At 34.6% G+C, this 16,362-nt stretch overlaps 2 protein-coding genes across 17 annotated transcripts; both read left to right on the top strand.

Annotated features, from left to right (window-relative positions):
* Positions 1 to 2,150: 2,150 nt before the first annotated feature.
* LOC133857211 (calcineurin B-like protein 4) lies at positions 2,151 to 7,604 on the top strand. 11 transcript variants are annotated; one of them, XM_062292441.1, is made up of 10 exons: positions 2,151 to 2,312; positions 4,326 to 4,487; positions 5,178 to 5,260; positions 5,427 to 5,489; positions 5,830 to 5,938; positions 6,106 to 6,158; positions 6,522 to 6,602; positions 6,683 to 6,795; positions 6,992 to 7,022; positions 7,145 to 7,604. In XM_062292441.1, the coding sequence occupies exons 2-10, from the start codon at positions 4,412 to 4,414 to the stop codon at positions 7,166 to 7,168; spliced, it is 633 nt and encodes a 210-aa protein (XP_062148425.1). In that variant the 5' UTR covers positions 2,151 to 2,312; positions 4,326 to 4,411; the 3' UTR covers positions 7,169 to 7,604. The 11 variants fall into 11 exon arrangements, with proteins under 11 accessions (XP_062148425.1, XP_062148378.1, XP_062148456.1 ...); XM_062292417.1 differs by adding an exon at positions 4,096 to 4,154 and having other exon boundaries at positions 2,185 to 2,312; positions 6,992 to 7,604; XM_062292403.1 differs by adding an exon at positions 4,096 to 4,238 and having other exon boundaries at positions 2,185 to 2,312; positions 6,992 to 7,604.
* A 1,792-nt stretch (positions 7,605 to 9,396) lies between these two features.
* LOC133857182 (uncharacterized) lies at positions 9,397 to 16,182 on the top strand. 6 transcript variants are annotated; one of them, XM_062292338.1, is made up of 7 exons: positions 9,397 to 9,659; positions 9,801 to 9,882; positions 10,702 to 11,183; positions 12,632 to 12,826; positions 13,185 to 13,214; positions 13,441 to 14,550; positions 15,360 to 16,182. In XM_062292338.1, the coding sequence occupies exons 3-7, from the start codon at positions 10,731 to 10,733 to the stop codon at positions 15,909 to 15,911; spliced, it is 2,340 nt and encodes a 779-aa protein (XP_062148322.1). In that variant the 5' UTR covers positions 9,397 to 9,659; positions 9,801 to 9,882; positions 10,702 to 10,730; the 3' UTR covers positions 15,912 to 16,182. The 6 variants fall into 6 exon arrangements, with proteins under 6 accessions (XP_062148322.1, XP_062148331.1, XP_062148339.1 ...); XM_062292347.1 differs by having other exon boundaries at positions 10,684 to 11,183; XM_062292355.1 differs by having other exon boundaries at positions 9,785 to 9,882.
* Positions 16,183 to 16,362: the final 180 nt, after the last annotated feature.

Raw genomic sequence — 16,362 nt, 5'->3', positions numbered from 1 at the left:
GTGAGAGGTTTTTTGATGTTTTTCATGAAATTTTCCTTAAATATAGGGTAACTGTTGCTAGTGCTCTTAGAATTTATTTCATGTGGACAGTTGGTACATTGTGAACCATTAGATGTAAAGTATGGTTAGGATTTAACAATTTGAAAATCTCAAATATTTAAAAAAGTTGAGGGGATCCAGATCAATTACCTACACCCTGTCGTACTAATTATACTATTGGCCTCTCCCTGCCTTAAACAATAGAGATATCATATGTTTATAATTTTTATACGGCTCTTATAACTTTTTGTTCAAATTTATTAAGACAAGAGTTACAAGAACTAAATAAACAAGAGTTGCAATAACTAAATATACAAGAGTTATAATAATTCAAGAGATAAGAGTTACAAGATAATAAATTAGATTTATTGTTATTAATGTAAAAGTGTAATAAACTTGTAATATTCAGACACCTTCTCTATAAATAGAGTCTTCTATATAATCAAATAAATCAATGAAATATATAGCCAACAAAAAGGCTTTGATTTATGGATGTAGGTCATATGCCGAATCACCTTAATTCTCTGTCTCTTTTTCTTTCTTTCTTTTTTATAAATTATATGTTATAACAAAACTAACCATTATATCTATTTTTCTATATGTAGGTCCTACATATCCAATGGTTAATTTAAAAAAAATAATAAAAAAAAATTATTAGAGTTGTATAGAGGTTGTGAAAGTATCATATCTCTAAACAATATTATAGGCGGAGCCTTTTAAGAGCATTTTCATTCAACTAATTGAAATAATTCAAATGTTATTTTGGTTTACTAAGATGTTAAAATGAGATCAAATTATATCCTGCTTAGCAATTATATTTTGTTTAGCAATGTTGAAATATTTGGTTGACTGTTAGTGTGCTCACCAAATGTTATTTTTTTTTATAAAAAGAAAAGATTAAAAAGTTTCAAACATTCTCTCTCCTTTCAAATAAATAATGAAGAAATTATTAAAAATAAATATTTAAATGAAATAGTAAAAGTTGATAACTAAAATAAATAGTCGAATTGATGTACTTTGAAAAAGTAGGTAATTAAAATAGATAAATGTAATTTTTTAACTAAAATTTTGAGTAAATTTATTGAACGTGACATGACTTCTCTAACAAATATATTTATAATAGCAATGGTATTCATATTCAGCTCAACATATATTTAGATAAAATTTAGCTAAATAATACATTTTTCTACTTTAACTACCAACTTTTTCAAATCATTTACATTCGGATTAGCATTTTAGCTATTCTCTTCCACTATTCCATTTAAAATATTATTTTTTGTATATGTTTTTACTGTTCCCAAAGAAGATATATAATAATATTGATTTTTTTTTTTAATTAATATAAATTATGCATTGTTTGGTTACAATGCCCTAATTTTTTTTTTAAAAAAAATATTAATTTTTTAAATTAATATTTAAATGACATGGCAAGGTCTACACCATTAAATCAGTAAAATATAATCTAAAATATGAAATAGATGATTAGGCCTTGTTTGGTTTGTAGAATAGACATCTGGAATGGAATGATTATGTTTGGTAGAAGTCTATTCCTTGAAATACTTATTCTCATTAGGATAATTATTTCTTTACGAAGAGGAATACCTATTCCTCTAAAAAAAATGAGAAGAATAGTTATTCCATGCCAGTGAAAATAGACTAGATTTTTTTTTTTTAAAAAAAATACTCTTATTTTTAATTTTATTTCAAAAAATTTGGGAAGATAAGAAAATGTCAGAAGAATGAAATGAATCAATTTTCTTATAAAATAGTATAAAAGTAATGATTTGGATTGCAACTACAGTGATTATATGTCCGATTGCTAGTAATTTGAAAAGGTAATATATCTAATGTAGGATCCACCGGCACCTGTAGGATCCACCGGCATCTGGTGATATTTTTTGGATAATTATTGTAGATTCTTGTCCGGACGATTTAAGGCTAGCTAGATCGTGTACCAAGTCCTAATCAAAGCGGTGGGTGATGATGTGAGAACTGAGAAGATGGTCCAGCTACAGTGGGGTCAGCCGACTCAGCTGTATCTTATTTTATTGATAGTCAAAAGCGCTTTCTGTCTCTCTATTTCTTTACATGACGGTCCATGTTATCAGCAGAAAGGAGCTCAAAGCCATATTATAGCGGGTAGCTGAGAAAGCATAATCTTTAACAATTTCAAGACAAAGACATATACATATATAAATAAATTAAAGAAAAGAGAGTATAGGCAATCGAAGGTATCAAACCAATCTCAGCCATCGCCACATGCATGCTCACAGGTAATCTCTTTCTCTCTCTCTCATACACATGCACATATTAGGCTGTATTATAGAAATTTTTTTGGGTGTGCGCTATTCTGCTTCTTGGATTATTTTATGTTTTTGAGGCATTTATGTGGTTAATGGAATTGGGTTGTGTTCTCTTTTTCAGTATCTTTTTTTTTTTTTTTTTTTTTTTCTGGGTTTTGTTCAATTTTCCGTTTGGCTTCTGAGAACAGGTAAGACAAAGAAGGAAAGTTTTGAACCTTCTGTTTAATCTTGGGCCCCGGTATTGGTAAGTCTCTCAAGATTTTGAATATCGTAGTTTCATTCTAGGCGGACAGACTTCTGGGTTTCAAGATCGTTTCAGAAGTCAAACTTATTAATTATCTTTCTCCTTCATTCTTTCTTTGTTGATGAGTGAGCAATATTCTTCATGGGCCCGGCCTGAGTGTTAACTCTGGATATATGATCCTAAGAAAGTTCTTATTATAGTTTCATCAATTCAGCAATATTTTTTTTTAATGGTTACAAATGATTCTGTGTTTATCACCTGGCCCCTGTAAATTCATTATTCAAACAGGCTTGTGAAGTATATATATCAATCACGTTCTCACCTGTAATTTACCTGTTTGGTTGCCATGAAACCTGGGGAAAAGTGGAAAACGGAAATCTTGAATCTTTTTTTTTTTTTTTAATATAATATTTATGATTTATCAGATAGGCTATAGAAGGGAAAATTTTGTTCTCCTTTTAATTCAACATTCTATTCCTTGAATCATCTAAATATTTTGTGTGTTTATAGCTAATTATTAATTATTTTTGTTGTTGTTGTTGTTGTTATTACTATCATCATATTATTACTATAAAGTTCTCATCATCTCATAATCTTAAGCCACTCAATGAATGGCCTTCGATTTGGCCTTGCCACCGGAATTGCAACCAGTGGATGACCTTGCCTAGTAGTACTTATCCAACTCTCTCTCTCTCTCTCTCTCTCTCTCTCTCTCTCTCTCTCTCTCTCTCTCTTCTCAACATTCACCTTCAAGCTGTTGACCCATATGGCACAACGGTTCATCTTAGGCATGGTTGACTGGGTCCAAGTTAATTAGCCTGTGCGCTGATCATCAATTTATTGACTGCTCTGATAATAATTGTCTACATTGCTTTACTGCAGTTTACAAATGTTGCTCTATGAATTCCTTGCCCCAAATCCAGGAGACTCTCTAACTATCTATTTTTTTTTTTATAAAAAAAATGGCTGGTCCTGAGGAGCTCTTACTGCCATTAATTCTGTTCAAACTACATTGACCTGTTAGATTTCCTGATGCAAATTGATACTGATATCCTGGAATATCACATTAGTTTATGAGGATGAATCACTGAAGATATCTGCAATAAAACCTAACAAAGCAGGAGCTTTAACTCACTGGCCAATGTATGTTTTTTTACATATTAGGATAGATGGGTGTACTTAATTGTCCTTGCTAAATGATGTCAAAAGGATCTAGTTGGACTTAATGGATCAAGAAAGGCCTTTATGACTTTACAGTGTATCAAGATGTAAAGGGCTCATCAGGCATCGAGTGCAGAGGATTCTAGTAACTTCAGATAGTATTCTGGCTACTTAATTTATGGATGTAAATACTAATTATAACAATCTGGTCTTTTTAGTCATTTGGATAGAACTAAATACTCATCAAGATAGTTGCTAGTATTAAGATTTGTCATGGGTGATCACTATCACCAGAATAGTATGGTGCTTGAAGCTTCTAATGCATACATTTTCCTTGGTCAAAACCAGATGGGTCTACCTTATTTCTGATGGTTTGGATTTCAATTGTTAGAGTCAGTGCTGTCATGGTAATTGCAGTGGAAACCCTGGCCCATGATGATTTGGTCATAGAAGGCCCCAAATTATATCGGCTAACACTTCTCAGCTCCGATGTCAGCAAAATGCTTCATACAATTTCAATTCACTTGTATGTGGCGGTTTGTGATAGACTAGTTCTTACTTCTGTTGGATGTTGGCAGGTGGGGCTTTTCTTAGTGGTATGTATCATTCGCAAGAGTCTGCGGATTTTCAAGATATCTGAAAGTGAACTATACTAGTGTGTTTAATGGGCTGCTATTGCTCGAAGAAAGCTAAAACACCAGGGTATGAGGATCCTACCATTCTTGCTGCAGGAACACCTTGTGAGTATGCATCTTGACCCTGGTGTACTCTTGCAACTTGCTGTTTGCATCTGCTTAACTTCAGTTATGAATCATCGTAGTCATTTTTCCATCAATGTTGCTCATGAACCTGTATACATTCACATCATCTTTTTCTGGGCTTCCATTCTTCTGTGTTTCAAAACTGATATCAGACATTAAGCTCTGGGCGTCTAATCTTTGTGGTTCGGTTGGTAGAGAATTGGGCTTTTAACCTAATCATAGCAGGTTCAAGTCCTCTAATGAGTTATCGGTCTGTATATTACATAGAACTGCATGAACCACTGTATGGTTCAAGTTTTGGCATACGGCATGTGCTGGAAATCTCGTGTAATGAAAACTGATTTGATAATTTTTGCTGAAAGACTTGGAGAATGTCATAGGTTGGGCAATTGAAATTTTCAAACCAGATCAAATATAACTCTAACAATATTAAAAATAAAGAGGCATTACAAGGTGCAAAAAGGAGCATTCAAGTCATCTATGGCATGTTTAGGTTAGAAAGAGAATCGTGTTCCTAGTCTAGTTTCAGCTAGATGAATTTCTTCCAGTTTCAATCCATCAAGCATGCTGCTAAAGATATAGCCGTACCTGCTGACTCCTTACTGTCATGATTTAGATATCAACCCAAAAAATTTAGTTTGATTTCTGGATTCTTTTCCATCATTGCAGTTACTGTCAGTGAAGTAGAAGCCTTATATGTGCTTTATAAGAAAGTGAGCAGTTCAATAACTGATGATGGGCTCATTCACAAGGTGAGTTTGCTTGGCTTGTGAAATTTATTAAGCTTCAGTATTGGCTACTTGTTGGAATCCAATTTATGTTAGGTATTATAACTTTATCAAATTTTGTATCCAGTTACTCTGTTGGTTTTGGTTGTTTAGTTTCTAAAAAATAATAAGTTCTAAGCTTTCTTGTCAGCAGGAAGAATTCCAGTTTGCACTCTTCAGGAATAAAAATAAAAGAAATCTCTTTGCAGACAGGGTACGTGATACTCACTCCTCATCTCTAGTTTTGTGATTCTTTGATTTCATCCCTGTGCTGGAGATTCAAGCTATTATAAATGCTGAAAAAATAATAATCTGTGCTGAATAATCTATAAATAACACATTGCTGTTTGGTAGATGTTGCCTTTGTAACTAAGTAGCAATTGCCGATATTGTTGAGATTCTAAATTGCTAATGCTGCTTTAAAATTCTAGCGTCTTCACTTTTTTTCTTTTTGCATGTATAAAGATCAACTCTTTTAGGACAAATTAGAATGTGAAATTTTGCTCTTGCTCTTATCTTCTTTCTAAACAAATCAGCTTGGTATTTTCTTGTAGATTTTTGATTTATTTGATTTGAAGCGCAATGGGGTTATTGATTTTGAAGAATTTGTTCGATCATTGGGTGTCTTTCATCCAAATGCGCCTATAGAAGACAAAATCACATGTAGGTCTCATTTTTCGTTTATATATTTAGATTCATGTTTTCAATTTCAAATTTCTGCTGTAAGTTAAACTTGAATAGCTATACCTAAATCTTTTTTCACATGAATTTTCTCCAGAGATTCTGCTATGCACATTATCATCTACTAAAATGGTGGAATCTTTTTGCAGTTGCTTTTAAACTGTATGACCTAAGGCAAACAGGATATATTGAGCGAGAGGAGGTGAGTATTGCAAATTCCTTTCCTTCCTATCACATGTAAACCCTGATTCCAGTTTCTATTAATTAAAATCATTTTTACATATTACTGAAATTTCTTTTACAATGTGAAGGCTATAGTCCAATTCATTTGAACTATTATATATATACATAGGCTTTTGTTTACAAACCGACTTAGAAAGACTTATATTGCAAACCCCAGTATTTAGCTTTAGTCTCTGGCCATTGTTTCAGTGATTCTTACCTGTTGAATATCATTGATCAAGGAATGTGGTAGTGAAAATTTCAAGGTTGATGGTGGTAAAGATTTGTTTCTGAATCTACCTTGAGCAACATAAGCTTACAATATTTTACCATTATCTGACAGTTGAAGGAGATGGTGTTGGCACTTTTGCATGAATCAGATTTGGTACTTTCTGATGATGTGGTTGAAACAATCGTGGATAAGGTGCAGATCACTACCTTTCCCCTCCACTTTTTCATGCTCATTCTTAATAAATACTCTAAAGTTCTTGTCTATTGCCATAGACATTTAACGATGCGGATTCAAAAGGTGATGGAAAAATTGATCAAGAAGAGTGGAAGGAATTTGTCTTGAAGAATCCATCTCTGATAAAAAACATGACTCTGCCATATTTAATGTAAGTTCTACAGAGTGTTTCTCAATTTTTTCGATCACCCAAGAACTTGGGATTTTCTTGTTTTGACTAACTAGTTACTCAGCTCGCCGCGGCCATTTGGTGGATATTTCGAGTTTTATATTAGTAGTTATGTATACAACTAGTTACCTGAGCGAACTCCCTGACATTTCATTTTTTTTTTCTCCCTATTTTTCAGGGATATAACCCTAGCATTTCCAAGCTTCGTGGTAAGTTCTGAAGTTGAAGATTCAGAAATATAAGACCTATAACTCCATAAAGAAGGTATCAAAGATCCCATGTCCCATGATGGTAAAATATTTTGAATTACCTTTTCTGTGATGGACTGCGGACTTTGGAACGTCATCGTCGTTAAGCACTGTCCAATAACTAGAAGAAGAAGAGTTTGCAATCCCATGAAGGACAGCCAGAGCCTAAACTAAAAGTTAAAACTCCCTCCACAAGCAGCACTTTACCTTTGCCATCTTCAAATACTTAACATGGTGGGGGGTTGGTAGTGGCATATTGTGTTTTGTGTATAGGTTTCATGCATGTAGATGGATCGGTTCCTACCTTTTGATAAATTTTATGTTAGTTCAGTAAGGGAGAGTGTACTAAATGCTTCTTGTCGTTTTGATGAAGTATAGTTTTCCAACCCCATGTTTGTTCCAACATGTATCCCAGATGATAAAAAGGCAATCATATGCTGCTGCAGACTGCAGTGCTGCTTGCATTACAAAACTCATCTTCTACTCCTTGGCTCCACCCAAATTTTAAGGACAATGAGTTCTTATTTAATATGGTTTAATTTAGTTCTTTAATCCACATTTATAATGTAGAGATCGCGAATATAGCTCTTCCTATTGGAACAAATCCCATGGAAGATGTTATTTGAAATATGCAACCTGTGAGTGAGGAGGTGGGAGCTTTCAAGGATTAGACCCAACTGTCATGAAGAAAAGTCCTATATTTTCAAAACAAACTGGTAAATTCAAATTCAACTGATAAATGTATCAAAATGAACTAATAATCAACAGATTTAATACCCAATCATTATATTTAGGGCGAATTAATTATCCCCATAAATTGATAGCTTATTCGCACTTATCCTCAAATTATTTACACTTGACCTCCTTTTAACTATCATTTAGATGCAAAGAACCCCTCCATTAGATGATGATGTTAAATTAGATGAAAAACGAGCACGTGACACGCATGAGTAATGTTACATATTATTCTTATATCTTTCTTTTGACCCCTCCTTAAAATTAATGTGGCTCTTAAAATCATTACTGGATCAAAATCTAATAGTAGTCTATCATAAATTTAATGGTGATTTTAAGAGCCACATCAATTTTGTGAGGATACAAGGGTGATATGTAGCATTATTCGATACGACATACATATTTAACATGAAATGACGCAAAATATCATGAGTCAAAGACAATAATATACTTAAATACCCTCCAAGTTTAAAAAGATAATATATATATATATATATATATATATATATATATATATATATATATATATATATATATATATCATATTTTTATTATATATATATTTTTATTATCTCGCGACTATCTCACACTACTAACATGACAGCTCCACTAGCCTTTTGAGATTCCAACCACTGAGGGTTTGGAGTTTGCCCATTCTCTTGTGAATGAAGTTGGTGCTCATTGTTCTCATAGTAAGAAGAGCCAACCAGAGAAAGTCCCATGCGTGAAATTGTGAATAGCTGTGAGGAAAGAAAGGACTGTAGATGATAATGAAAAAGGGTGCCACGTTTGGGTAGGCGAACGGAATGGATGAACGAAAGGTGTCATGCCATGGAGTGAGGAACATCCCGAGTCTCATTTAAGACAACTAAATGCACCTTGAGGTGCTGCTGAGGAACTGGTGGGAGACCTTCTTGAGCACAAGATAGGCAATTGAGAGATAGAGCTAGCCTATTCATTATGGGGAATCCATACTTCGGGCCGAATAGAGCTTACCTCCAATACCTGGCTTTTTATTTTTAACAATGATTGATCAAAAGTTTGGTTGAGACGGTTACACTAACATTGTGAGATAAAAATGTATAGTTTACTCGTATGTCACGTATTCTTTTTTTTTTTCATGCGATTTAACGCCCTCAACTAACAACATAAATCTTTGCATCTAAATATTAATTAGAAGGGGTTAAGTGTCACACATGGTACTTTGAGGGTAAGTATGAGTGAGATGTGATAAGTACAAAAATAAGATAAGTGTATTTTTTTTTTCCGTATATTTAAATTAGGTAATATCTTAAAAATTATTCTAAGCTAAAGATTAGGCGGTGTTTGATAACTCTTTTTAATATATGTTTTTTCGCATTTTGGTTAAAAAAAATATTTTTATATGATATAAATGTGAAAGGAGAGAATTTTTTTTTTTTAGTGTTTGGTGAAAAAATTGTTTGAATTTATTTATTTATTTTGATAGAGAGGTACAAGGGAAAAAGGAAAGGTTAGATCTTGATCCAGGCTTACGGCTTACGGCTTACGTACGGGTACTAAAGGACCCAAACAAACATGATAACAAAAATTTCTAAATATAGAAAATATAACAGATAAATATAAAAATAGTCAATCCCACAGTTTCCTTCTTATGCAACGCATTTCAGGTCTGGTCTGGTCTGGTCTATAAACTCCAAACTCCAAACTCCAACAAAGCCCAAAAGATAGATCTCTCTCTGAAATTCCAATTCCTAAGAATCCGATTCCTATTCCGATTCCGATTCCGATCCTGATTTCGATTCGTTTCTCCCAGGAATCCAAAATCCGATAACATATCTCTTTCTTCGCTTTCATGGACGATCCTTTTCAGCTCTTTCTAAGGTTTTGATTCCAAAGTAATCAACCTATTTAAAATTAAAGAAAAAACGTATCAAAGAGTTTATTTTTATTTAATGTTGCTAAGTTCTTTTTTTCTTTTTTCTTTTTTGGGTTTTTACGGAGAAAAGTTTTGGTTCGGTGCAGGTTCATATTTTGTGATCCGATTCAGTGGATAATTTCCGAGAGCTTTGTCAGCGAAGTGATTATTCGTGGAGTTTCTTAGCAGGTTAGAATCTTTTAAAATGTATATGTAGTAATTATTATTATTATTATTATTATTATTCCGCATGGTTACTGCGTTCTTATTTGAGATGGGTTTTTATTTTTTATGTTAAATAATTAAGAATTTAATTATTTAATTAATATTCTAAACTTCTCTCGTGTGGGATTAAATTCACCTTCAGCAAGTGAGGTCAAATTGAAATCCAAATGGGAGGAAAATTATAGAGGATTAGCGGTTGTTCCAAAAGTTTAAACTGGTAAAAAAAAAATGATGAATTTATTTATTTAACTAATATTGTAACGGAATTACTAAAACTTTGTTTTTGGTTGCTGAGAAAACTGAAGAAAATAATAATAAAAAATCTCTCTCTTTTTTTTCTTTTTTTTTTCAAAATAAAATTTCGTTCTGATTCCACCTTGTTGCCTAGAGCTTGCAACTCTTATATGTTGCTATTTTTGCTGTACAGTTGTTGTCAGAAGCTCATGCTGAACTAAGCTATCAGTCTCAGTTAAGTAGACATTTTTTTCTCAGGCTGGATTTAATGAATAATCTTAGCCTCATTCACTGACGAATCTAAGGTGCAAGAATAAGTTTCTATTCCCTCATAGTTGTTCTCAGTAATTAAACTTTTTTGTTATTAATTCACGGTTTGTGATATTGGTGGCCATGATCGCATTAAGTATTTTGTTCTTTTTGGGTTCTGATCAATGTATATATACATATATGTTGCACTAAATTTTCTTATCAATCAAACAGAAGTGGAACATAATTGGATAACTGCTTTTATGGTTTATTATTCATTAGGTTCCCGTTCTGTTTCAGTTTGTTCAACACTTGTTAGTGCATTGGTAATGCAATCAATTGACGAGGACCATAAGAAGAAAAAGACGAAGAATCTGAAGCGTTCAAGATCGTCTAATTGCGATATGCCTGTGACTGACTCAAACATTGCACCAACTCTTGGTAACTGTAGTTTTTTTCCGGTTGAAGAGATTGTGCAGCACCCATTACCTGGTTATCTTGCGCCTACTTCAATCAGTTTCAGTCCCGATGATAGTATGGTAACTTATTTGTTTAGTCCAGATCAGACTTTGAACAGAAAGGTCTTTTCATTTGATCTCAAGACTGGCAAACAAGAATTGTTTTTTAGTCCCCCAGATGGTGGGCTGGACGAGAGTAATATATCACCAGAAGAGAAGTTGAGGAGGGAAAGACTGAGGGAGCGTGGGTTGGGAGTGACACGGTATGAATGGGTGAAGATAGGCTCAAAAAAGAAAGCAATTATGGTGCCTTTACCAGCTGGGGTTTGTTCCATTATCCTTTAGATTAATAGTATTATATTATGTCGTTATTGAATTACATCGTAAGTGATATTTTTCTGTTTTTTGAATCGCTGCACCCTCTTCTAGCACCTTTTTATTTTATTTTATTTTTCTTAGGCTAATGATATTATGTATTATGTCCTCAAATGGTTTTTTTTTTTTTTTACCATTGATCACAAATTCAAGAGGATGAGTCCTTTGATTCATTTCTCTTGTTTGGGTTTTGGGTTATAGCAACAAATGTAGAAATGTTCTATTATTAATAAGTTGTGAATTAGAAGTGAGGTAAGAAAATGTATGTTAGTACATATTTTTGAGTTCCTGGATGTCAATTCTGCCACCAACACCGCCATTGCTGACACCCTTTATCCAACCATTTACCTCCTCTATGTTGGCCTCCTTAATACCATTACTATCACCACCTCCACTTTTGGAATTATCCATACCATCTCCACATGCCAGTGTTTTCAACTATACTACCACTGGTTTTAACACCATCACCAAAACCATCTCTGTTGTTATCCCGTCGGACCTTCATCGCCACCACTAACTCGTTTAATAGTTCCTCTGATATATCACTCTTCAGCTTTTTTTTTTTTTTTTGATAAGTAATAAGTTGGTCTTATTAAAAGCGTAAGGCACCCCTAAATACACCGGCAGTATACAAAAGAACACACCTAGCTAGAAAGTGAAAAACGAACAAGGAAATTCATCGAAGGTAAACGACAACGGTGACACAAAAGCCACCGTCCAAAGATACCTCTTCAGCTTTATGACCCCCAGCACCGTTTACACCTCCACTTATTCCACAGATCTTGAATGTACTGATCAACATTTAACTAGTATGGATTTTAGCTCCACCAAGTTTCACTAATACGGTTCTCCTTTAGAATTTTTAACCAAATCCTGGGTGGTAAATGGATTTTGTATGCTTATTACCTATTTTGCATCTTTTTTGATTCTAGAGCCTGGAGGATAGTTGCATTGGGTGGACGCCCAATGTAAATTTTTTTAACCAATCCTATGTGCACAGATAGATGAAAACTTCTGAAGCTAATCCTGGTCATGACCGGAAGGGGAAAAAAAGCCTCGCATGAAATATTTGGAGTTGCTGTTATATACATATTATTGCTGTTATTTAACAGAGTTGGAACATACTCGGCTTGCCCCACATTTTATCAGTTAGTTGAATCTGTGAACATGGTCTGTTTATTATGAACTGAATTTCTCTAACTATTAGTGATTGGTGTCCCATCAATGCAGTCAGTGCTTATCGACCTTATACCTCCTGAGATCACTTCTGTTATTTCCATGTTTGATGTTGTATCTATGTATTGGGGCTGCTCTATAGATGTTCTATGAACTCTTTCTAGCACCATGAACTTGAAATAATCTGGTTTCTACTGATGATTCAATCTCCCTATGCACAGATTTATTTCCAGGAGTTTTCTTGTTCACAACCAGAGCTCAAGCTTCCAAGTGCATCGTGTTCACCTATTATTGATCCGCATCTATCCCCAGATGGCACAATGGTTGCATATGTAAGAGATTGGGAGTTGCATGTTCTTGATCTCTTGCACAATGAATCAATACAGTTGACTTATGGTGCCAATGGAAACTCTTTGGTATGTAAAATGTCGGGTTGGATCTTTATGATATAATTGATACTGGAAGCTATTAACGGTTCCGCTTTTTTCTGTATAGTATATGAAGTTTTACATCCATACTTCTCTATTTGCTTTACAACTGATCCATCTATCCTAGTCCCACAAAAAATTTCTGAATTTTTGGGGCGGTGGGCATTTTTTGGTTGGATAATTAAAGCCTATTCTTGTGTATGCAATAAATTCTTCTGCGAATTCAAAAGTTTGGATAATGAAGTTTCCCTCTGATTTGTAGAAGATGCAAAAAATTTCTAATCTCTTGGCATTCTATCATTTTTTCTTCTTCTTAAATATGACTCTGTATTCTTGTGTATTGCAGACTCATGGCCTCGCTGAATATATAGCTCAGGTGAGAATTTCATTTGATCTTCATTCCCACTTCATACATATATAAAGTTAGGCAACAAGTTGGTTTCCTTCTTGTAAGTAATTCCTGCTTTTAAGTGTTCAAGTGTAAAAAATATTTATCTTTCCGAAGTGAAAGTGATTCAGAACACTGCCAAAATTATTTATTATTTGTTTCTTTATTTATATTGTTAGCTTGTTGTTTTATTTATAAATATTTCTGATTGCAGGAGGAGATGGATCGTAAGAATGGGTACTGGTGGTCGTTGGACAGCAAATATATTGCATTCACACAAGTTGATTCTTCTGAGATACCTCTTTTCAGAATTATGCACCAAGGTAAAAGCTCAGTTGGTTCAGAGGCACAGGAAGACCACGCTTATCCTTTTGCCGGAGCTTCAAATGTCAAAGTTCGCCTTGGGATAGTTTCTGCTGCTGGTGGTCCTATTACTTGGATGGATCTTGTCTGTGGAGGAACAGATCATGCAAACAATGAGGATGAATATTTGGCTAGAGTCCATTGGATGCATGGAAATATTCTCATAGCTCAGGTTTTGAACAGGTCTCACTCCAAACTAAAGATCCTTAAGTTTGATATTAAAACAGGCCAAAGGAAAATCATATTGGTAGAAGAACAAGGTGCATGGGTTAATTTACATGATTGCTTCACACCTCTAGACAAAGGAGTCACCAGATTTTCTGGGGGATTTATCTGGGCGAGTGAAAAAACAGGATTTAGACATCTTTATCTGCATGATGCAAATGGGACTTGCTTAGGACCTATAACTGAAGGTGATTGGATGGTTGAGCAAATTGCTGGTGTAAATGAGGCTGCAGGGCTTGTGTATTTCACTGGAACTTTAGATGGGCCTTTGGAATCTAACCTTTACTGTGCTAAACTATTCACAGATGGAAACAAACCCCTGGAGCCCCCAGTGAGATTGACTCATAGCAAAGGAAAACATGTAGTTGTGCTTGATCATCATATGCGTACTTTTGTCGATGTCCATGATTCTCTTGATTCTCCCCCTAGGATTTTGATTTGCTCATTGGATGATGGAAGTTTAATCATACCTCTGTATGAGCAGCCATTTACCATTCCAAGATTCAAAAGGCTTCAACTTGAGCCTCCAGAGATAGTTGAAATACAGGCAAATGATGGGACTACATTGTATGGGGCTTTATATAAACCTGACGAAACACGATTTGGACCTCCACCTTACAAAACCTTGATCAGTGTGTATGGTGGTCCGAGTGTACAGCTTGTTTGTGATTCTTGGATAAATACTGTTGACATGAGAGCACAGTATCTTCGAAGCCAAGGCATCTTAGTATGGAAGGTTAGTATTGTCTGTTTAAATATCTTAATTGTTTGCCTGATTTTTCATTTACAAAACTTTTAGAAGTAGTGAAAAAAGATAAGATGGATAGTAAGGAAAGCAGAATGTGACCTTAGAAAAGGTAGAAATTAAAAAAGATTCATGTAGCTGAATCCAATTAGTTGATATGGGATTCATAGAGCTGCCCTCAATTAGTTGGAATAAGGCTTAGTTGACCAGCGTTTAGTTAAACTTCTGATCTAACAGTCATTAGAATTAAACACACCCTAATTATGTAAGGCTGTAGAATTACCCAAATGATCCTTCTTCCCCCCTTTTTTCTTTTCTCTTTGAATAAGTGATGTATGTTAGATGGATACAGAGTGTATTTGGTTTGGGTGCATACCTAGGTGATAAATTCTGATTCGCATATATTAGGATGTTGAGACATGGCTAAACTATGAGTGCTTAATTTTTCTCAACTCTCTTTTGTTAGATGGGTAAACCTGTTATACATGGGTAATACGTTTATTAGACGTGGGTGCACTTATAGAAACCAGAGAGATAAAAGAGCATGAAGTCTTATTGAACAATATATTTTTCTCCTGTCCATGGTCTGTTAACCTGTCCAACACTGGGGGTATTAGCTGTGTTTCAAATCCCACTCATTTTTTGGTCAAGTCTGGAATGGCTACTCCACATGTTTTGATGTGTCACACATAGAGATAAAAGCTGTCTCCTGCCTGCTTCTCTGATATATCTTGTCCAACATCATGCTACTCATTTGAAAAATGAAAGGGTCATTGTTCTGATTCTTTTACTCTTTACAGTTAGATAATAGAGGAACTGCGCGACGGGGACTCAAGTTTGAAGGCTCTCTAAAATACAAGGTTGGTCAGATTGATGCTGATGATCAGCTGACTGGTGCTGAATGGCTTATCAAGCAAGGGCTAGCTAAAGCTGGCCATATTGGGTTGTATGGATGGAGCTACGGCGGATATCTCTCGGCTATGACCTTGGCCAGGTTTCCCGATGTCTTCCGGTGTGCCATTTCTGGCGCCCCTGTAACAGCCTGGGATGGGTACGACACATTTTACACTGAAAAGTACATGGGATTGCCTTCTGAGAATCCGTCAGGTTATGAGAACGGCTCTGTGATGCACCATGTGCACAAGATGAAAGGGAGGTTGTTACTTGTGCATGGCATGATTGATGAGAATGTACACTTTCGGCACACTGCAAGGCTGTTGAATGCACTTGCGACGGCTGGAAAGCCTTATGAACTCTTAATTTTCCCAGATGAACGACACATGCCACGCCGGCATCGGGATCGAATTTATATGGAAGAGAGAATTTGGGATTTCATAGAGAGGAGTCTGTGAAGTGACTAGTTTTTGTTTATACCTTTGTTGTTGAAATGGAGAAAATTGTGGGGGCTCTTTTATTTTTTCAAATTTATTTTCTTGTTCTTTCCAACTGAATTTGTGTTTCATTTCCTTCTATAGCCTTTGTAAAGTATGGAAGAGCTCCTTGGCATATTCCAGTCCTTTGTAATAAGTCATATGGTGGAATTTGTGTATCAAATCCCCCACATAATGGAAATATTCTCTAGGAGTCGTTACTCTCTGGAATTGATAGTTTTCCATGTAAAAACTCGGCTTCTTCTAAAAGGTTCACATGCATAATTTATTATTATTATTATTATAATAAAAAATAAAAATAAATTGAAAAGAGTAGTGGATGATGTCAATTAGGCTTTGCCCCAAACTCGTCAGTGGGTCATCATATATCATTGGGTGAAGAGCTTCATTACAACTAGTCAATATCCCACCA

This window comes from Alnus glutinosa, chromosome 1, assembly GCF_958979055.1.
Source record: "Alnus glutinosa chromosome 1, dhAlnGlut1.1, whole genome shotgun sequence".
Lineage (NCBI taxonomy): Eukaryota > Viridiplantae > Streptophyta > Magnoliopsida > Fagales > Betulaceae > Alnus > Alnus glutinosa.
Note: the sequence above shows the minus strand (reverse complement) of the source record. Positions and strands in the feature narration are given on the sequence as shown.

Coding starts and splice junctions, on each gene's coding strand:
- LOC133857182 (XM_062292338.1), top strand. CDS start 10,731: ATGCAATCAATTGACGAGGACCATAAGAAGAAAAAGACGAAGAATCTG. Junction 12,827..13,184: donor GTGCCAATGGAAACTCTTTG/GTATGTAAAATG, acceptor TGTGTATTGCAG/ACTCATGGCCTCGCTGAATA. Junction 13,215..13,440: donor TCGCTGAATATATAGCTCAG/GTGAGAATTTCA, acceptor TTCTGATTGCAG/GAGGAGATGGATCGTAAGAA.
- LOC133857211 (XM_062292394.1), top strand. CDS start 4,412: ATGGGCTGCTATTGCTCGAAGAAAGCTAAAACACCAGGGTATGAGGAT. Junction 4,488..5,177: donor TCTTGCTGCAGGAACACCTT/GTGAGTATGCAT, acceptor CCATCATTGCAG/TTACTGTCAGTGAAGTAGAA. Junction 6,796..6,991: donor ATGACTCTGCCATATTTAAT/GTAAGTTCTACA, acceptor CCTATTTTTCAG/GGATATAACCCTAGCATTTC.